This window comes from Lithobates pipiens, unplaced genomic scaffold (genome assembly GCF_037356315.1).
Source record: "Lithobates pipiens isolate NorthernLeopardFrog02 unplaced genomic scaffold, aLitPip1_a1.2 Scaffold_13, whole genome shotgun sequence".
Taxonomy (NCBI): Eukaryota; Metazoa; Chordata; class Amphibia; order Anura; family Ranidae; genus Lithobates; species Lithobates pipiens.
Genome location: NW_027507718.1, coordinates 11,623,258 through 11,645,520, shown reverse-complemented (window position 1 = coordinate 11,645,520; position 22,263 = coordinate 11,623,258). Strand labels below are relative to the sequence as shown.

The 22,263-nt window shown below is 42.3% G+C and overlaps 1 protein-coding gene across 4 annotated transcripts in view; it reads right to left on the bottom strand.

The window, feature by feature from the left end:
• The window catches only part of GOLM1 (golgi membrane protein 1), a 130,892-nt gene that overhangs the window by 70,772 nt on the left and 37,857 nt on the right, over positions 1 to 22,263 (bottom strand). For all 4 annotated transcript variants that reach the window (XM_077474837.1, XM_077474834.1, XM_077474836.1 and 1 more), the window contains exon 2: positions 14,125 to 14,274. In XM_077474837.1, coding sequence (XP_077330963.1) covers positions 14,125 to 14,250 — 126 coding nt within the window. In that variant the 5' untranslated portion in view covers positions 14,251 to 14,274. The remainder of the gene's footprint in view (positions 1 to 14,124; positions 14,275 to 22,263) is intronic.

Genomic DNA, 22,263 nt, shown 5'->3' with positions numbered 1-22,263 from the left:
ACACCCCACTCCCTCTCTCCTCTATGCCAACTAACCTGCTAAACACAATGGGGGGGGGGAAGTATATACATTTGTCTCATGCTAAGAAACAAGCTGGAGGGGGCGCGACAGTCTGACTGGCAGAAATCCGCCAACACCATGTTATTGCCAAAAAAATTGGATTTTTATAACTGCCTACCTGTAAAATCCTTTTCTTGGAGTACATCATGGGACACAGAGCCTCAAGTAATTACTTAATGAGTTATAAGCCACCTTAAGGTGATGGACACTGGTATACCCAATCCATGAAGTTCACTCCCTATATAGCCCCTCCTCCTTCCAGGAGCACATCAAAGCAATATACTGAAATCCCAAAAAAGGGGAGGGACCTCTGTGTCCCATGATGTACTCCAAGAAAAGGATTTTATAGGTAAGCTGTTATAAAAATCCTATTTTCTTTATCGTACATCATGGGACACAGAGCCTTAAGTAATTAATTACTTAATGGGACGTCCCATAGCAATGCTACTTGAGGGGAGGGAGACCCAACCCGGAGTGTACCCCCAGACTTGAGGACCTATACTGCTGCCTGTAGCACACTGTGCCTGAAGGCAATATCCTCATACCTCCTTACATCCAGCTGATAATATTTTGTGAATGTATGCACTTAAGACCAAGTTGCGGCCTTACAGATCTGAGCCATGGAGGCCTGATGATGCACTGCCCAAGAAGTACTAACCGCCCTGGTAGAGAGCGCCTTAACTTGAAAAGGGGGAATCTTACCCCTTAAAATTATAAGTTTGAATTATAAAAACTTGCTGAATCCACTTAGCGACAGTGGATTTCGACACTGCCTGTCCTTTCACAGGACCCTCTGGCAGAATAAATAAGACATCAGTCTTACGAATCTGAGCAGTCGTCTTTAAATATATGTTCACTGCTCTCACTACATCAAGACAATGTAGTGACTTTTCTTCCCTGGAACATGGTTTTAGAAAAAAACGATGGCAGGACAATATCTTGGTTCAGGTGAAAACTTGAAACCACTTTTGGCAAAAAGTCTGGACCAGGGCATTAACGCCACTCTGTCCTCATGAAAAATCAAATATGGCTCGTCCAAGAAAGAGCAGCCAATTCCGAAACCCTCCTTGCTGAGGCTATAGCAACCAAAAATACCAACTTCCTTGTCAGAAGGACTAGGGGAATATGTTGTATCAGTTCAAATGGCTGTTTTTGTAACAGACAAAACTAAGTTCAAGTCCCAAGGGTTCAAGGGAGGTTTGACTGGCGGATTAAGCTGCATCACCCCTTGCATAAAACCCCAGACTAAAGAATGTTTAGTAAGTGGTCTTTGAAATAAGACCGATAAAGCTAAGACTTGGCCTTTAAAAGTACTCAAGGCCAATTTAAATTTCTACCCCAATTGTAGAAAGGCAAGAATTGTGCCTATGATATATCTCCGAGGGTGCCAACCCTTGGATTCACACCAGCAAAACATAAGCCCTCCAGACTCTAATATATAGTTCTGGAAGCTGGCTTCCTTGCATTAATCAGGGTATTGATAACCGACCCAGAAAGCTGACGTTTATTCAGAATGTGGGTTTCACTAGCCAAGCCGTTAAATTGAGAAACTGCAAGGTAGGATGGAATACCGGTCCCTGTGAGAGCAGATCTGGCTGTAGTGGGAGGGACCATATGCCCTCCACTGCCCACCTTTATGATTTCTGCATATCATGACCTTCTGGGCCATGCTGGCGTCACCAGAATTACCGGTTTTCTGTCCAGCTTGATCCTGCAAAGGAGGTTGAGACAGCAACTAAATGGGGGGGGGGGGGGGGGGGAATGCATAGATCAGTGAGAACTGATCCCACAGGGGTCACCAACGCATCCGTTCCGAATGCGTGTTGACCCCTGTTCTGGCCACAAAGTTGACTAACTTCATGTTGAATCTGGATGCTAGAAGATTTACATCCAGAGTCCCCCATCTTTGGCAAAAAGCCCGAAATATGTCAGGTGAAGAGACCATTCCCCTGGGAATAACTGCTGGCGACTCAAGTAGTCCGCCTGCCAATTATCTACTCCTGGAATGAAGACTGCCGATAGGCATGGAACATTCCTTTCTGCCCAAGTTAGAATATGGTTCACCTCTCTGAACTGAGAGACTTTTGGTGCCCCCTTGTTGATTGATATAGGCCACAGCTGTGGCATTGTCGGACTGGATCCCGACAGGACAATCCAGGCCTTTAGTTCCAGATGTACTGCCCGAACCTCTAGGATATTGATGGGCAAGGTGCTGTCAGCTCTTGACCACTGTCCCTGGACAGTTGTCTTTTCCCAGTACTGCTCCCCAGTCTGAAAGGCTGGCATCGGTCGTTACCACTTTCCAGATAATTGGTCTGAAGGATTTTCCATTCAGCAGATTCTGAGTTAGTAACCACCAACTTAGGCTTTATGACACCCTTGGGGACAGCCACATTGGCAAGTCTAAAGCTTGAATTGCTTTGTTCCAAGCAGACAGGATACTGTTTTGCAACAGTCTTGAATGGAACTGGGCATGGGGAACTGGTTCCTAGCAACCTCATGCCAAGGCGAATGGAGGGTTTGCCTTTTGACCGGACTATCCGCACCAGCTCTCTTATTGAGGAGTTGATCTTTGCCAAGAACACCTTTTCCTGGGCTGTGTCTATGATCAGACCAAAGTACTCCAGTATTTTTAGCGGTATCAAGGAAGATTTCTCTAGGTTGAGAATCCCAAACTTTCCAGGTAACTTGTTGTAATGCATACGCTTTGCTCCAAACGAGCCACTGACTGGTCTATTAGCAATAGATCATCTAGGTACACTATGACTGTTATGTCCTGTGCCCTTAACCTGGCTAGAGGTGGGACCAGCACTTTTGTGAACACCCGGGGTGCTGTGGCTAGCCCGAAGGGCCGGGCTACAAACTGGAAATTCTCCTCCTAGAAGGGTAGAAACTACTGACCTGATCATCTCCATGCGAAAGGAGCAGATCCTCAGGAACGGACTTCGATTTTTTTTTTTTTTTTTAAGATCTGGAATGGGTCTGACATCTCCATTTGGTTTTGGTACAATAAAAAGATTGGAATAAAACCCCAAACCTTGTTCTTTTATGGGGATCTATATGATCACCCCTTGAGATATTAATCGGTCTAGTGCCTGAAACAGGTTGTCTTTTCTCTAGATCTTTGGGAACGCTTGATCTCAGGAAAAAGAGACAGTGGCAAGTCCCAAAATTTCAACTTGTACCCCAGCGTTACTGTGGAGAGGACCCATCTGTTCTGAATTTTCTCTTGCCAGACTTCTGAAAACTGCAGAAGTCTTCCCCCCACCTTGGTGAGGGGGGTCGCGTCTTCATGATGAGGCTTTAGGATTCTGCTTTGCAGGTTTCTGACACCAGGACTTCTTTTGAGCCTGGGTCTGACCCTAATGTTTTCCTCTAGTGTCTGACTGCAGAAGCCCCTAGCACAGGGGGAAAGGGCCAGTTTAAATGAAGAGCGTTTATACTTTCTTTTGACTGGCAAAAAAGAGTACTTTTCCCACTAGAAATGGTTTGGATATATTTGTCCAAATCGTCTCCAAAGTCGCTCCCCATGAAAAGGGAACCCAGTTAGGAGCTTTTTACATGGTGCTTCGGCTGACCAATTTTTTAACCACAGGATTCTACGCATATGTACAAGCATAAGCTTAAGGTGAGACGCCTGTTTAATAGAAACTTTAATGACATCTATGGCAAAGCATAATGCTTTTGGTAGTTCAGCCAGCTCCTGGGCTTGTCGCACAGGAACCTCTGTTTGTACGTGACGCAGTCTTTTTTGGCTGGGCCATGACCAACATGACCTACATACACTGACCTACCTACACTGACGGTAGTGACCTACATACAGTGACCTACGTACACTGACCTGCCTGACCCACATACACTGACATTTACATACACTGTCTGACCTACCTCAGCTAAGCCGTGGTGTGCAGTGTCACAGCAAGTAGGCAGACAGGCAGTCAGTCGTCAGAGGAGCCGAGGTGGAGAGGAAAGCGGCGTACCCGAGCGGGGATGTGGCACGGCGGCCGCATTGTAATTCCCGCCTTCTGGAGCCTGCAGCGCCTATGGTGGATGTCGCATGTCCTGCGGGCCAGACATTGGACCAGTGGGACATCCATTATAGGCGTTGCAGTCTCCAGAAGGCAAGACCTGCTATGGCACTCAGGATCAGATCGGTCCCGGCGCTCGCGGCTAACAATGGAGAGCAGCATGCCTGAGACTCCGGGCTTTACGGGTCACATTCGGGGCTTCAGCCCCCCCCCCCCCCCCGCCACCCTCCCGATGCCCCTGGTCATGACAATAAAGCCTCTATAAGGTTCAGCCTAGTGCTGAAAAAAAAAAAAAAAAAAAAAAAAAAAAGTGTCCTTGCTGTATCAGGAATGCCAGTATGCAACCCTCACGTGCCCCACAGCTCCTGTGTCCCTGTGTGCAGACTGGTTTGTTTCCTCCTCGTCAGTCGAGGAGAGATTGTCCCAGCTGTGGTTTTATCTGTCTTTGCATGCCGTGAGACCCCGTGGACGTTTACGGCGCTGGGCTTAGGTCCCACCCCCTCCAAAAAAAAAAAAAAAAAATTCTGCCCCTTTGTTTCATTTAAAATGTTCCCGCGCAGTGACTTTTGGGGGGGGGGGGGGGGCAGAGACCTGTCAGCAGCAAGTCAACAAACAGCACCAACAGTAAAAATATTAGCAGTAGCCAACCATTGCTTATTTTGGCTCTGAAGAAAGGGGGGTCACTCCTGAAACGCGTTAGCCGTTTTCGTTGAGGTATTTGCTAATTCATCTGACATCTGATCTGGATTTGTCGATGTTCGGTGTGATGGATCCAATTGTATTGATTTTGCCTTTGATCAATACTAATTTGTGAGTATCCATTTTGCCATTTGTTCTGTTTTTAATAAAGCTCTTTTTATGGTAATGCACTAGGTCAGTGCGCCTTCTTTTGTTTTGTTTTTCTCCAGTATCTGAACACCCAATGTTCTAAAGGAGGGCTGCAAGACCTTTTGACACTACCATCCTAAACTGTCGGTATCAAACTTCAAAGACCAAGACACCAGAGCGCAGGAGAAGTTGTTGTTTTTGTTCCAGTAATCCATGTTCTTAGTCTGATTTTCACCTTGCGGGCTCTCTTGTGCATCATCTTTACAAGAGGCTTCTTTCTGGGATGACAGCTATGCAGACCAATTTGATGCAGCGTATGATCTGAGCACTGACAGGCTGACCCCCCCGACCCTTCAACCTCTGCAGCAATGCTGGCAGCACTCATATGTCTATTTCCCAAAAACAACCTCTGGATATGACGCGGAGCAACTTCTTTGGTCGACCATGGCGAGGCCTGTTTTGAGTGGAACCTGTCCTGTTAAATCGCTGTATGGTCTTGGTCACCATTCTGCAGCTCAGTGCCAGGGTCTTGGCAATCTTCTTATAGCCTAGGCCATCTTTATGTAGAGCAACAATTCTTCCTTTCAGATCCTCAGAGTTCTTTGCCATGGAGATGCCATGTTGAACTTCCAGTGACAAGTACGAGAGAGAGAGAGAGAGTGATATCAAATTTAAATACATCTGCTCCCCATTCACACCTGAGACCTTGCAACACGAACAAGTCACATGATAGATAAATATAAAATGGGTGCCGCGCTTAGGACAAAAAAAAAAAATCGTAAAAATTAAAAAAGGTTGCAGCCTCCCATAAAAACCCAGCCGTAGGAGAGCTCCTAAAGAATAAAAATACACAAAAAAGGGGTTGTTGGCACTACCTTTATGCGAAAGAGTGATCTAGTGAGTCTAGCAGAGTCTGAGCTAAAGCAGCTCCAAGAAATGGTTAAATCACAGGGGCAAGATAAACCACCTTGACCTTTCCCAAAAAGGCGTAGTTCAGTATAATATCCACCTGTGTGCGGATAGCACTCTCAGCCCCTGGCCGAGATGCTAAGCCCGTACTGGGGGTCCAAGTTCTATCAGCAAAGTGGATAATTAAGTAACAAATTAATATTAGAACAGTACCTAAAGGATAACCAGTAAATAGTGAAATACAAAGAATTATTACATAAATCCAAATGAATGATAAGTGAATCTCTAAAATTTAGGCATAAAAAGTGACCAAACATATTGGTGTGCCACAAATAGTTCAATTAAGTGTGCCTCAAAAAAAAAAAAAAAAAAAAAAAAAGGAACAAAAAACAAACAAACAAACGCACCAAAAAAAGAAACAAAGGGCAACAAAATAATCGCATCAATTACCAAAAAACGCATAAATGCATCCATTCCAATGTGAGTGACTGTTCGTGCTTTAATAAGTTGTTGGAGGTGACTGAGTGCTCATAAAATCTTGCCAGGTGACTTGCGTCCCCCTCATAGGTCCCCACTCACCAGGGGACAACAAATTTATACTGTTATACAAGCTGTGCACTCACTATTTTACATTGTAGCAAAGTGTCATTTCTTCAGTGCTGTCACATGAAAAGATATAATAAAATATTTACAAAAATGTGAGGGGTGTACTCCCTTATGAGATACTGTACGTACATGTGATTTTTTTTTAGTTTTTAAAAAATTTGCAAAGATTTCAAAACAAACTTCTTTCCCGTTACCATTATGGGGTATTGCTTCTAGAATGTTGAGGAAAATAATGAATTTAATCTATTTTGGAATAAGGCTGTGACATAACAAAATGTGGAAAAAGTGAAGTGCTGTGAATGCTTTCCTAATTAGTTTAATGCTGGCCACACCCAAATCACATTCCCCTTCTCATAACTGATCAAGCAGAGGAACGATACGTTTCTAAAAAGGTATAAGGGAACACATGCCATGCAGGGTAACATTTAAATGTGAACCTGCGCTTTCTCCACTCCGCAGGTGACAGCACTGGTGCTTGGTGCCTGGATTTTCAGGCATCCATTGCTGTTACATGCAAAGAGAGTGTCTGGGCACCGTGCAGGTTCAGATTTAGCCTGCATTCACGTATGAGCAGAACACATTTCTATGGATTTTGAAACATCTCGTTTGACTAGCTTTGCGCAAGTATTATTTCACATGTATCGAGCTTCAGGCATTTGATTCCTGGGCTGTGCAAGGAGAGGTGAGCAATTTTAAAGAAGCGTTTTTCAGAGGGGTTTTTTTGTGGACAAACTCACATGCGTCAAACATTTACCATCGCCCTTTGAAGTCTATACAAGCAAAATGCCTGAATACAAAAAACAAGGGAGTACTTTTTTTTTTTTTTTAGCACAGGTATGCCTGAGGTGATTGTAGCCATAAAAAAGGTATGTTAGTGCAAATAAAAAAAAAAATAGTAGAGAGCATAGGGCGACTGAGCAATTAGAGAATGGAATTCTGCATCTTGAGCAAAGTCAGGTGTAATCAGGTATAGGGAATCAAGCTGAAAAATAAGTGTGAATAGGGGCTTAGTTTGACCAACTTTGGTAAAGCATGGGCCACTCAGAATAAAATAAGTGCAAGGAAAAATCTGTAAGACCCTGTTCTGTTGCCCTTTACAAACTTTCAAATAATTAAGCAGAACTCTGGGCAAAAACCTTTTTCCATGTCCTTGTTGCTGATCTACCTTCACCAACTATGCTATCCATGTTCTTCTGAGCTCTGTAGTTCCACTGCAATAGACTGCTGATCTTGCTGAAAAAACATTGCCCTGTGACATCCTGTTTGCAAGACCGCTGGCTGCCATTTCTCCTGTATCCTCAGCCAGCGGTCCCCTTGTAGTTCTCTGTAAAGCAAGCAGGGCGTTCCATTTCCTGTAGTGGGCGGAGGGGGTCTCAAAGCCCCCGGTCTGTGCCGCGGCATGGGAGGAGGTGTCCATCTCCTCTGCTCCCTGCCAGTCACCGCGTCCCCACTCCCCTGCCGTCGGTCATCTCCATGCAGAGCAGGATCACAAAATCACTGGGATGACACAGCAGGGGATCTCTTGCTGTGACAAGTATTGTATGTGAAATACTGATCTCTAATGTCCCATCTCCATTGTGATTGACAGTGCACTGTTCCAATGCAGGCGGAGCATTACAGAGATCGTTATTTCACATACAATGCAATACCTGTCACAGCGGGATATCCCTTGCTGTAATGCCGATGATTTCTGATAACGACCCTCATGCGACACTGGTGGTCTCTGACAAGTTGCACTGGTTTGCATTTATATTGAATGCATTCAATGTATTATTTTAACTTCATTAAATGCATTTATATTAAAATGCTTTGGAGTAGAATGGCTTGCTGGCTGCAGAATGAGGGGTGTGATTTATGTTGAAGCAGGCTTGTTCACATTTACATGTACAATCCTAGTGTACCCTCCCATATTCATTGCAATTCCAATTATTCATGGGAAATTTAGTCAGATTACAGTTTAGAGAGAGAAGTGGATGTTGTTAAGAAATTTTTCAAAATGTAATAACCGTTTAGTGTTGTGTGTGTGTGTGTGTGTGTGTGCGCGCACGTAATTCGTTAGAAAAGTCAAGGAGGGCCAATAAAAACAAATTATAAATTGTACACTAGTCAACAGAAAGACGTGTCTAACTTTATTGTTGCAGAATCTTCATCAGAGCACCTGAAGCATATATTGACCATCTTTTGTGGTATAGAGAAGCTTCAGACTTTGGATAACTTATGCCACTTACACACGTCCAGACTTTCCATCGGACCTATTCTGACGGAATCATTCCGTCAGATAGTCCGATCGTGTGTGGGATAGTCCAATTGTTTTTCCTTTAAAAAATTCAGACAGACCTAGAAATAGAACATGTTTCAAAGGTTTCCGACGGACTCAATGTCTATCGGGAAAACCGGTCGTCTGTATGCTGGTCTGATGGACCAAAGGGCAGCTATTGGCTACTGAACTTTCTTTCCTAGTTCCGTTGTACGTCATCACGGTCAAAACAAAACACAGACTTTCGAACGGACTTTAGTCCGTTCGTGTGTGGGCAAGTCCGTTCATTCAGAAGTCTGTCGTAACTTCGTTGAAAGTCTGTCGGGAAGACCATCGGACCTTTTCTGCCAGAAAGTCTGGTCGTGTGTACGCGGCACTAGAGGTATTTTAGGACAGTGGTTCTGATGGGTGGGTATATGCAGGGTTGGAGAGCTCTTCTATAAGACATATATGGGAAAGTGCATATGGGGGGAGGGGGGGTGTCTTTCGGTGAAAAAAGTCAGTGGCAGGAGTGTAGAAACTGTAAAGTGGAAGTTTAGGAAGAACATTTTTTGTGGGTTTTGTGCTCCATACAAAAAAGGAGTGATGGAGAAAACTAGGAAGAGGAACCACCAAGGAGTAGAATACCGGAGACCCTTGCCACATCCCAAGAAAAATGGAGGTAAATGCCCCAGGGATTGTATGGGCAAGGGGAAGGGTACACCAGATTTTTAAGTATACAAGTACAAAATGTATTGAATATAAACAGAAGATTCTGTTTATCTATAGTCAATAAATGCTGTACTTTTAAACATTATGTTACTTAGTTAAAAATCTGGTGTATCCTTCCCCGTACAATCCTTGAGGCATTTAGCTCTATTTTTCTTGCATACAAAAAAGGGAGTTTCCTCTAATGATGGTAATCCTAGGTCTCCATTGTTTATGTGTAGAGTACAAATGAAAGCTATATTTATACCAGATGTTACAGTCAGCGCTCTTTATCCAGCACTGCGACTTAGAGTTCCAGCTCTCCTACATTAAAGGGAGCATGTTGTACACAGGCTGCTTGCTCTCCCATTGTCTATTCACAGAACATCTTGCATTCTGTAATAAGAAAACCAGGCGTCTTGTGAATGGACAACACAATCCCTGAGCCACAGTGCCAGAAGAACAGCGTTGTAATAGCCAGCATTAATGAACCTAGCATTTTTACACTACACAGCAGAAATGAAGACTTATGATGGCCATAAAGGGATTGAAAACCAACTGGTTCAGCAGGAAACAGGTGAATTTTGTTTTCTGTGTGGCGGTCACCGTTCTGTCATTAGACTAACTTTTGTCGATTAGCTGTTGCAGCTGCTGATTAGTGTATTAAGACAGCAAAGAGTCCTGCTGTCAGAATACAATGTCCTGACAGGAGGGGGCATGAACTGCACATGTCCATCTACCTCATTTGGTTTTTCCGTTCAGCTTATTGGCTGGAGGAAAAAAAACAAAAAAAAACAAACACCATGTGCTTTAGGATTACCATCATTAGGAAGCAACTCATTTGTACAGGAGGACAAATAAAAAAAAAAAAAAAAAATTCCCCCGCAATTTCACTACAATAAGCCCATGTACACACGGTCGGACGTTCCGATGGACAATGTCCGATATGACCATGTTGTCGGATAATCCGACAGTGTGTGGGCTCCATCTGACTGTTTCCGTCGGAGTATCCGACAGACCAAATTTTCCAGTTGGGCTATAAAATTTTCCGACAACATGATCTGATCGGACTTTGTCCGATCATGTGTAGAGAATTCCAATTGGACAAAGTGCCACGCATGCTCAGATCAAATTCCTTGACCAAAGCTATTGGCTACTAGCGTGAACGTAGTCCCATCCTAACGAAATAACGTCATCACGTTAAGTACGATCGGATTTTCTGACAACTTTGTCCGACTGTGTGTATGCAACAGTTTCGGACAAAAACCGTGTGTACAAGGGCTAAGATAAATATGTAGGCCAGTGTTTATCTCTCCCCCTCAAAGTTCTAGCTGCCTGACTGTCATTCTGATATTTAATCTCCAAGACTGAGTCACAGATACATGACAAGTAGAATAAGCAATTCTGATTTTTCTTTGACTTTAAAGTGGTTCCAAAAGCTGAAGGTTTTTAGTTTTTACCTTCATACATAGAAACACAAAAAACACATCACACAACCTTAGGTGTGTAGCTCTCCCCCCCAGCCCCACCTTATACTTATCTGACCCCAATCTAGCGATGTGCAGTGGCTCTCTCAGATCTTTCCCTCCTCATTAGCTCAGACAATCACAGCTAGTGAAGAGGGTGTGAGGGGCAGGGCTGAGCCACGTTCTTTATGCATTATGGACAGAGCGGGGCTCTGTTGCAAACATGCACGAGTGCCCCCATAGCAAGAGGCTTGTTATGGGGGCACTTGGCGGGAAAGGTGGAGGGGAAAGAGCTAGGAGTGCTGGCAGGGGACCAAGAAGAGATTTGGGGCTGCTCTGTGCAAAAACATTGCACAAAGTATGTACAACATGTATTTTTTTTCCCTGCCCATGTCTTCCTATAGGGTACCAGCAAAAAATTACTTTTTAACCTTATACCTTGCTCCTGCAGACACCCTCAATGCTGTAAGGCCAGCTCCCATAGCCTCTTCTCTAAAGCTTTGTACACACCACTAGTTTATTTTTTCGTTCCACCCACTCACAGTTCAGGTCAGAGCCGCTGTACTATCTGACGTTAGTACAGCGATCTTCCCTGCTGTGCTATTGTGTTCTGAAAGGGGAACCGTCCCCTGGCCAGCACTCTCAGCCAATGGCTGAGAGTGCTGAATCGGGAGCCAGTCAGCTGGTGGTTTTCCAGCAAGCTTACCGGCTTCTGTTGGACCGGCTGCCATACACATGGGCCAAATGTTGGCCAGTTTTTATGGTCATTCGGCCCATGTGTACTAGGCTTTAGTTTGTCACTCTGATGATCGCAGGTATGCTGATGTCATCAAAACAGAATGCAAGGCCAATAGCCCTGCATTGTATGCAAGGCCACTAGGGGACTTCTCACAAGTTGATATACAAAGGGGAGAAGTGGCAAGTTCTGGCTGCCTGGGGAGTGAGGGATAAGGAAAATCCTTTTACCTGTTCCCCTAGGCATAAACAAGCATTTACAGAGGTTGCAAAATTAGAAGGTGTTTTATATCTTAATGCATTCTAGGCATCAAGTCAAAAAGCCTTCCCCCCCCCCAAAACTTATGTTAGGTCCCTCTAGCTCAAACGATGTTGCAGGAGTGTATCTCGGCCATCCGGGACTCCCCTCTTCATTGGATCCCATTGCTGTCAAAGTCAGTCAGCCAGCCAGCCAGCCAATGAGAAAAGAAAGGGGGTGGGGCCAGGCGCAGCTCCAGGTCTGAATGGACACAGGGAGATGTGACTCAGCTCCGGTGCCCCCATAGCAAGCTGCTTGCTGTGGGTGCCCCCACAGCAGGGAGGGGCCAGGAGCACATAAGAGGGACCCAAGAAGAGGAGGATCCAGACTGCTCTGTGCAAATCCACTTCCACGGAGCAGGCAAGTATAACATTTTTTAATTAAAAATGTCAAAAGACTTTATAATCACTTTAAACTACTAGATAAGCACCTGAACATACAGGGATATACAATGTAATACTGACATATAATCACACACATAGTTTGGACTTGATGGACTGATGTCTTTTTTCAACCTCACCTACTATGCAACTATGTAACCCTTGCAGCGTTTGTTTTTCCTGAAATTCAGCTTTAATGTGCTACATTTTTGTTCTGGCTCAATGATCTTTTAAGAAAAAGGTCAACAATGACAGGTGTATGATAAAGTGGTTGTTCTTTGTTCACAAGCAGGATATTAAAAACAGGGACAATATATTTATAACGACAATGACAAAAAACTTTAATAGGGTTACATTATATTTCCACCTTATATGCAGATGGTACTGACTGGAGGTATGTTATTTATCTTTATTTTTTAATTTATATATATGTGTGTTTAACACATATCAGCTTTCTTTTGTGACAAGTTTTGAAAAATGTATGGAAGTTATATTACCTAGCCCTTTTGAATAAGCATATGACTACTTGGCTCAACAAAAGCCCAAATTACCCAGCATTAATATAATTTAACATTGTACACTGTTCTAATGGGTGTGCTACCAATTGAGTTGCTCAGCAGAATATCTGATGTCATTCTTGGCTGCCAGACATCTCTCTAAAAGCAGCTTAGCTGCACTCAAGACGGTTATTATTCTCTAAGGTTCCTATTCATATACTGGAACAGAATTGCCCCCATTCCAAAGCTCCTGTCAGGTGTAAGCTTTCTCAGGTTAGACTTTCTTAAAAGGAAAACCCTAATTCCAACCACATAACAAAATCCACTATGAATACATATGTGGACAGACCCCTATACTCATTTCCTGTTGCACTCATTTTCCATGCGCCATTTTAAAATGTGTCAGGTCACAAAAGTTGCACACATGTCGTCCTGTTACCAGAAAGCACACAATTTATATACTGTAGCTGCATTTAAAGTGATTGTAAAAAGGTATTTTTATTTTTTTTTAAATAACAAACACATGTCATACTTATCTGCTCTGTGCAAGGATTTTGCACAGAGCAGTCCGATACTCCTTTTCTGGGGTTCTACAGCTGCGCTCCTGGCTCCTCTTCTTCATGGGGTGCCCCCACGGAAAGCAGCTTTTCATGGGGGCATGCTCCCGAGTCCTGCTGCTGCATCCATTGACAGACAGGAGGCCCTACCCCCGGCTCCCATGTCACTGTATTTGATTGGCAGCAGCGGGAGCTGGAACGATCGGGTTCAGGTAAGAAGGGGGGGGGGCTGGTGGGCAGCTGCAGCACAGAATGTTTTCCAACTTAGTGCATCAAGGTGAAAAACCATGAGAGTTTACAACTCTGTTAAACCGGTAATGATGGTGTATCAATCGTTTAAATCAGGGGTCTCCAGACATTCTATACAATAAAAAGGGGCAGTTTACTATCCTTCAGACTTTATAAGGCGGCCAGACTGTGGCCAGTGGGAGTAGACAATGTCCTGGCATCAGTAGCAATGCCCCACTATTCTAGCATCCCACTGCTGGTGGCAGCGGGAGTAATAGCGCCCCATCGTTGGTGGCAGTGGGAGCAATTAAGGCCCATTGTTAATGTGAGTGGGAGGAATAGTACCCCAAGGGCCAGGTAAAAGGAAAGCAAAGGGCCACATCCTGCCCCTGGGTGCGGCAGTTGAGACCACTGGTTTAAAATTATTGTACAATAGATCTAGTAATAGAAAGGTTGCCAACAAGGTACAGCTGTTTCCTGGCCTCACTTTTATAAATTAGTGACCAGCAGCCCAAGCAACTCCTCATGTAAAAGCCCTTGATAATGGCTACACATATCTTTGCGAAGCACAGTTTACAAATGTCCTACCTGTAACTCCACACATCTCGAGCTTGTAATCCAGTAATTTATTCCAAGTACAAAAACACATGCTAGGAGCACGGCAATGAGAAGAGGTGGGGACTTCATGCCTCTACGTCCGGTCCCAAGTCCCATCCTATGAAAAAAAGCTCTTTAAACCTGCAGAAGAAGAAGAATTGAAAGCAGCGTTACAAGAAATGTGGATAAAGAATGTCTCTAAAAAGAGCAACTAGATTTCAAAAGGCTATCAACTGCACCTGTCTTAAGTAACCAAAAAAGGGGCAGAGCACAGGTCTTGCATTGCGCTGACATCACCTATCAACATCTTCCCATTTTCTTTCCAGGATCCTCTCCACATCAATGAAAGACTTTTTTCTTCTTCCTTAAAAAGGCCAAGTCCGACCAAAGCCAATGTTTCAGTTACAGGTCGATACAAGTAGGGGAAATCACTAACCAGATTTCATCACCTTTTATACTATAGTAACAGGATTTCAGTCTACCATTTCCCTCCAACCTTTAGCACTCTCCATTATTTAACATAAATAAAAATATGGATGTAACAAGGTATCTCAGGTGGACTTGGCTTTTTTTAAGTGCTTAATTTACACACACACACACGATTAAATTTGTTGATAACATTTGTTTTTTACATCAGGTGAACACCAATAACAGGTTTAGAATTGAATAAATATTTGAGATCTTTCAATTATCTGACAAGTAGAACTATAGGTAAATATCTCTTTTTTTTGTATGGTGGAAAGAATAAAAGAGGGTTATAACCTCTGTAAGGTTTATTGTTGCACTCTTGGTCCCAAAGAGGAGATGTCCATTCACTTCCAGTCCCACAGCCAAAACAGGGAGTGAGGAAACTCCTGCAAAAATGAAAGGGAATCTCGAGGACCTCCAGGTCACCAGAACTATTATCCCCTATATTACTTTTCTAGGGACAACCCAAAGTTTGGGATTTTAGTTTACTTTCAATGAGAATAGTAAACAGAACAAATAAGAGGGTGAATCTCCCCAACAGGGGCACCGACAGCAAAAAAACAAAAACTTACAAGTGTTCCAATTCCTCTCCTATCCAAAACAAAAAAGGAAGGAGGTTTTTGCCTTTAGTTTACTCTGGAAACTAAATCCAAGTGACAATAGTCATAAAAGTAAAAAATCTGTATCAAAATATATTCTAACACTAAAAGCATCTGGCCGCTAGCAATATAGAGTCCCTCAGGTCAAAACAGCACCAACATAAAAACACATACCTACTAATCGTCCGGACACCAAATATCACTACACACAGGGTTGTCATGCGTTGATTATAGCTTTAGAATTACAAAACATGGTACAAGACCAATAAGGGTATAAAAAAGGTAAAAACCAAAGTGTGTAGAGCCCTTGGGGACCTGAGCCCGCATGCAACTCCATACTGTATAAGGAGTCTTATGGAACATTATTCACTATACCCATTTTCCACGATCGGGTCTATTGCAATTGACCACCCATCATGCAGTGCAGTTCACTGTATTTAAACGGGAGGCTAAGACAATCTTGAATAAGCGGCACTCTGTATATGGGAGAGCAACAGTTAAATTTGCAGACAGGCTGCGGTATGGAGGTGAAGCAGTGGTGTAGGTTACAAATAAAAATTGGAATAAACAGCGCTCGTAGGGTATACAAAGCCCTAGGGTAGTGAACAGTGAAAATAATGAAAAATAATATTTTGCGGCAGCTATGGCATGGGTACTAGACCCTGGAGTATGGAAAAAAACAATATAAACAGCATTTGCAAAACGTGAATGGGGCTGCGTAAGTAAAGTGCTAAGTGCTCAAAAAAGTGCTTGAAAAACGACAGAAGTGCTTCAATATTATTACTAGTGCTCCACAATTGCCATGTGCCACACTCCCCTGTTGTGACAAGAACCCACAGCTTTGCCGCCTGGGGTCAAAAAGGCTTGGATCCAAATCAGATCAATTAGGAGACAAACGTTTTCTCAAGATTCTGACTGTGCTGATAGATTATATATAGATCTATAGCTCTATTTTTGAACCAATAGTGAAGTGCTGTATTCAAAAAGGCCAAATCTGCACTGTTGGTAAAAAAAACAAAAAAACTACTGCTGGGGGGTCAGATGCTTTTCGTGCTAGAATATATTTTTTGATACTAAAGCAATTAATAAAGTTTACATGTTTGCAATTTAACCCTATGACGACTCGCCACTAAAGAAACCCCTTTGGTTTCCCAGGTAGCCTTTTACCAGGGTTTTGCAGAATACTGTGTGTCTGGTTATGGTAACAACACCCCAACTGGTGAATGGTTGATTGGAGCTTATGGTTTTTGAAAATACGCAAGGGCACGGTGTTTATTTTTTGGTGCAGTCACTGTACACCTGGCTCAGTCAATTTTTAAAACCACTTGTTGAGCTGGGTGGTGCTGGTTTAATTATCTGTGCAAACAAGGACTGTACTCATAAATCATAGTTTGTAGTCATTGTGGCACTGTGTTAGAATTGTGGTAATACCAGTACTATGAATTGAAATTTTGAGATCTCAATATTGGCTCTATCCTTTAGGAGCAATGTGAGCAACAGAAATGAGCAGTTTGTTCTATACCAATACAGTTTCCCTTTCTAGAAGAATTTTTTTTTTATTTTATTTTTTATTTTTTAAACTCCTAGTATTATACTTCAGTACCTATAAATTTGCTGTGTTGCTAGTGCATAGTGTATATGTTCTTTGTAACAAGGGATCTAAATATATCATTTAATTCAAAATAGAAAACAAAAAAAAAAAAAATGCTGGCTGCAAGAAAATGGGCACGTTTTACAAGTAATCGCTAATAAAGCAATTAAGGTCCAACTCCAAACCCCTTGGGGGAAAGTGTGTCAATTAAAAAAATCCAATAGGTTTCACTCACCTGATTGGACCCCCTCCACACTGACTTTACATGACCTACTTAAAAACGTTAATCCTGAGGGGTCTTGATTGTGATACAGTTTAAAGTGCAGTGAAACATTATGGTCTTTAAATCCAATGTTTAGGTTTTGTATATGTTCCGCAATACAGACCTTCCATGGTCTTTTTGTGCGGCCCACATACATCAACCCATATGGGCAGGTCGATACGTACACGTGTGTGACATTGCACGTTATTAATTCCTTTATTTCAAATTCCCTGTGATTCACTGTTGTGGTGAATTTAACCATTCCTCTCATAGGGGTCTCTAAACAGGAAACTTATTGGATTTTTTTAATTGACACTTTCCCCCAAGGGGTTAAACGTGGAGTTGGAAATTAAATTGCTTTATTAGCGATTACTGAGGTTATACATTTACTGACTCCACTACTTGAGCCTTTTTATTAAATATATATTTTATGTGGGTATCCCTTTAGTCCCCTACTGTACACTTTATTATGTTATTTTGATACTGTAGTTCATGCAGATATCACTGTGTGTAGTGTTATCATATTATTCACAGTAGTGATGGTTATATTAAATCAGGAATTTAGTGTTTTAGTACATTTTCAATACAAAACTTTTTAAATGTATTTTGATTGTATGGGCAATTTATAACATGGGGATGTTTAATTTTTTAGTTATGTAGACTGTTGCCTTTTATTTAAATTGATGATGAAGAGGATATCAGGGTATGTTTTGTTTTAAGAAAGCTTACCTATTATTACGATTATAATGTTGAATATATGCATATATACAAGTCTTCTATGCCCCATTGCTGCTATAACAGAATGAAAACTGAATATGCTTGCTGTGGGTGTAGGTAATCAGTGCGCATCTGTAGGATTGACATTTGCATATTGTTCTGTTGGTATATAAAGCCGGGACATCGCATCGTAAGGCCACACCATCGGAGGAAGTCGTAGTGATGAAACTAGTCAGGGTGTGACCTTACGACGACCGCATGTTACAAATGCTTCCTGGTTCGTCTCTTCCTGGTCGTGGAACGCAAGCGGTGGACGCTGCTTCCCACAGAGCGTGAGTCGCACCTTCCCTGTGTTGTGGGGAACCCTCATCCTTTTGCCTAAATAGTTTTAAGCTGTTTTGATCAATGACCCTATATGGAAAATCTTTTATCTAATAAGCTAAGAGAGAAAACGGAATTACACTATAAACGGATTTACACTTTTGGAGCATTTTCTTTGTCCGAGAAACGGTGTAAGTTTTATATGCTGTGATGACACCTTCCTTGATGCTGAGGATAGCTGTGGTTTACTAATCCATGCCAGATATATCCATCCCTCTGGTGAGTGTGAACCCCGAAGGGGAGTGTGATGCACGAACTTCGGTGTGGGGTGTTTAATTTTGTAACATAGCAAGATCACCATTTGCAGTTTATGGGACTTTTCACAACATCTGTCAACTGCTTATTGCTTGTGTGTGCGCCATATACACATGAAAGCTGATCATAAAATTTTATGATAGCAGCGCTGCTATAATAATCATAAGCACCCAAGTTGGACTTGTGCAATTTTTATTATCTTTTTTGATGTTTGTTTGTTTTCATTTTAAGCGGCAGCTGTTTTATTAATGTTACACGGTGATAACATGATATTTATCATTGTAAATGTGGAAGCTCTATAAAATAAAATATATATATATATATATATATATATATATATATATATATATATATATATATATATATATATATATATATATATATATATATATTTATTTATATATATTTTTTTATGAAACCTGATTTATCTTTAGTGCTGAGATAGTGGAAGGAGGCCTAAAATTCACGGTAGATTTTTTTTCCATTTCTAAAACCTGGTGCTACTGCAGAAAACAGTTTAAAAATGTTTTATTCAACACGGTCTTATAATGTAAACTGAATAAGAAAACATTTTTAATTATTTAGGGGCATAGTTAAAAAGAATTGTATCTGACATTCACCACACATTCGCTGCAGATGAACTGTACAGATCAACAGACAAAAACCCATCAGAGATGATTTAACATTTCCTAAACTACAGAGTTCAACTCACAGCACATACCTATGGGGTGGGGGGGGGGGGGGGGATTACAGTATGTTCAGTATGTAAACGTTTTATGCTAACCCACGTACTATGCTGCCCTGGACACTGGCCCACTAGTTTCAATATGGGACAAATTAAAGCAGTATTAAACCCAAAAGCAAAACATTATATTGCAGCTTACCAATCCTTATGCCGCGTACACACGAGCGTATTTTCCGGCGGAAAAATCTTGGATGGTTTTTCCAACAGAATTTCGCTCAAGCTTGGCTTGCATACACGGTCACACAAAAGTTCTCTGAACTTTCGAACGTCAAGAACGCAGTGATGTACAAACACTACGACAAGCCGAGAAAACGAAGTTCAATGCTTCCGAGCATGCATCGAATTGTTTCCAGCGCACGCGTAGGAATTTTGTGTTGGAATTTCTACAGACGATCGGAATTTCCGATCGGAACTGTTTCTGACCAAAAATTGAGAACATGCTCTCAATTTTTTGCTGGCTGGAATTCGGCCAGCAACAGTTCGATGGAGCATACACACGGTCACATTTTCCAACCAAAAGCTCTCATCGGCCTTTTGCTGGCTGAATTTCCAAAATTAGATGTGATAGCTGCATTAAATGTTTTTTTAAGATTTTTTTAGGCCATGAACGGTGTTTTTTGTACTCCATGTTTTATGCCAGATTTTATCTTCCTTCTTGTAAGTATTCATTTTTATGCGCAATAAATCCTTCACAAAGCAGTACTTCACTATTAGTTCCTTCCTTTCATTCTGGGTACCCGTTATCCTGGCTGAGTATCCTTAACAATGAAGTCTTACCTGATGTTTTGATGTCCAAGCTGCCACCACTATTAAGCCTGAAGGGAGCCCTGGACTGAAAAGCTGGGGGTCCAACCTATCCAGTGAGTGGAGACACAGGAGGGGGTGTTGTGTACACCTTGAAAATTTTGGAACATTTTGCACTTTTGGATTGGAGCACATCAGTCACTTTATATGGACTGTCACCTTTATTACTAATGAACAGTTTTAAATTTGACTTATGCTGGTTGCGTTTGCTAGCGCTGTATTACATACATACATATATACAGTGGGGATCGAAAGTTTGGGAACCCCAATTGTTGGGGCAAGGTCAGATGAGTCTGGCAATTTAAAACCTTTGAGATTGACATCACCTGGTCTTCCCAGACGATGATTGAGAACAATCCATGACACTGGCAGGTCTAAGCTTTGCAAAGCGGGCAGTGCATGCTATAAATTCTGCAGGGTGCCCAAACTTTTGCAGATGCCACTTTTTTGTTTTCTGTAATTTTGAAAGTGTAAATGATGGAAATAAAATCTAACTTTTTTTGACATATTATAAGAATGTCTAATCTGTAATTTGATGCCATTTGGAGATTTTTCCATCTTTCCTTGGCTTCGTTATGCACATTTTTACCTGAGGTGCCCAAACTTTCAATCCCCACACTATATATAATCAACAATACATAAAAAGCAAAACTAAAAATAAAAATTATGTTGGCGTTCCACAATATAACTGAATGGGAACACTTTTTAAATTACTTAGGAATGTATTTATAAATACCGTATATACTCTAGTATAAGCTGACTTTTTCAGCACATTTTTTTATGCTGAAAAAGCCACCCTTGGCTTATACTCAAGTGAGGGTCTCCCGCTGTGTCATGTCCAACTGCAGTCTGTTCGGTGGCTGTCCACTGTAACAAAGCCTCCTCCTCGTCTGATGAACACCACTGATACAATGCTGGGAAACTGAATCAGTGTTTTCGGCCATCATGGACAAGGAGAAGGCGGGGCTTTGTTACAGTGGACAGCCGCTGAAAGGTGAGCTGCAGATGGGCACCGTTTACCAGTAGCTGCTGCATTACCCACCCTAGGCTTACATTCGAGTCAATACGTTTTCCCAGTTTTTTGTGGTAAAATTAGGTGCCTTGGCTTATATTCGGGACGGAGTATACACAGTAAGTAAATCTGACATTCACCACAAACATTCACATACTGAAGGTTTCCATTTCCCCCAGCTGAGTGCCAGAATATATTTTTATGATCCAGACATAGAGATTATACTGAGGGTAAAAATGGCACCATCATTGTCAAAATACAATGGCAGAGAAAAACAGGATTTAGTTTACTAATGGCAACTGAGAAAGAGCAGTACCATTGCAGTCCATAAGAGGTCTGCATGTCATTCAGCTTACCAATAAAAGTATTTTTCCCCAATTCCATCAACCAGCTGGTGTTACACCACTATAACTTCAGATATATTATTTTTCACACAGGCGATCCACTGCTCAATAGAAGAGACTGGAGGGTCCAATTAGGTTCCCCTGAAAAACTGACAGGCAGACCTGATCAGAACCTCCAGCCTCTATGGAGCAGCAGATGCCAGTGGACACATGTCTGCTGACGCTGACCATCATTCGATCTGATCCTGCCAAAAACAGACAGATGGGGGACCCAGCCCCCCCCCCCACCCATCTGTTGGTGGATCAGCCAGAAAAATGAACAGGTGTTCCGTTGCCATCTGTTTGCCCCATAGACAAGAGCGGGATGTGTCTGTGTCCGCTCTGAGCAGACACAGGACCCGTCATCTGCCTGCTCAATAGGGATCAGCGGAGAGATCCCCTGCTTGGCAAATGCATCCCACTTCATGGAGGCACCCATGTAAAAGCCTTAAATGGCCGCTTGGTATGTCATTTCAAACACATAGATATTTATTACTTCCCAAAGATTGGAACAGGGTGGGCTACGCTCTGGGAGCTTCAGCTCCTTCTACAGAGGCTGCAAAATGTCTGTACAGTACTTGCAAGGCACTTTACATACACTCGTGGGCATGTCCATACTTGTGGTGAGTGTAAAGTGAGTGTACGTAAAGCGGGGTATGCCTGTATAGTTTATCTATATAGATAAGCGTTCTCACCTGAATAGGACTAAATAACCCACCCCCTACTTTTCTCTATAAGAGGGAATGAGTTCTTTATCCCTCAGCAATAACTGGGAACAATGTAACTGATACCAGTGCAGCACAGGCAGAAGACACAGGATGTAATTGGCTGACAAGGTTTCTGGCAGGATCAACAGGTATTCTTTGTACAGAGATGTAACCAATATGGAGGAAAAAAATAAAAAATAACCCAC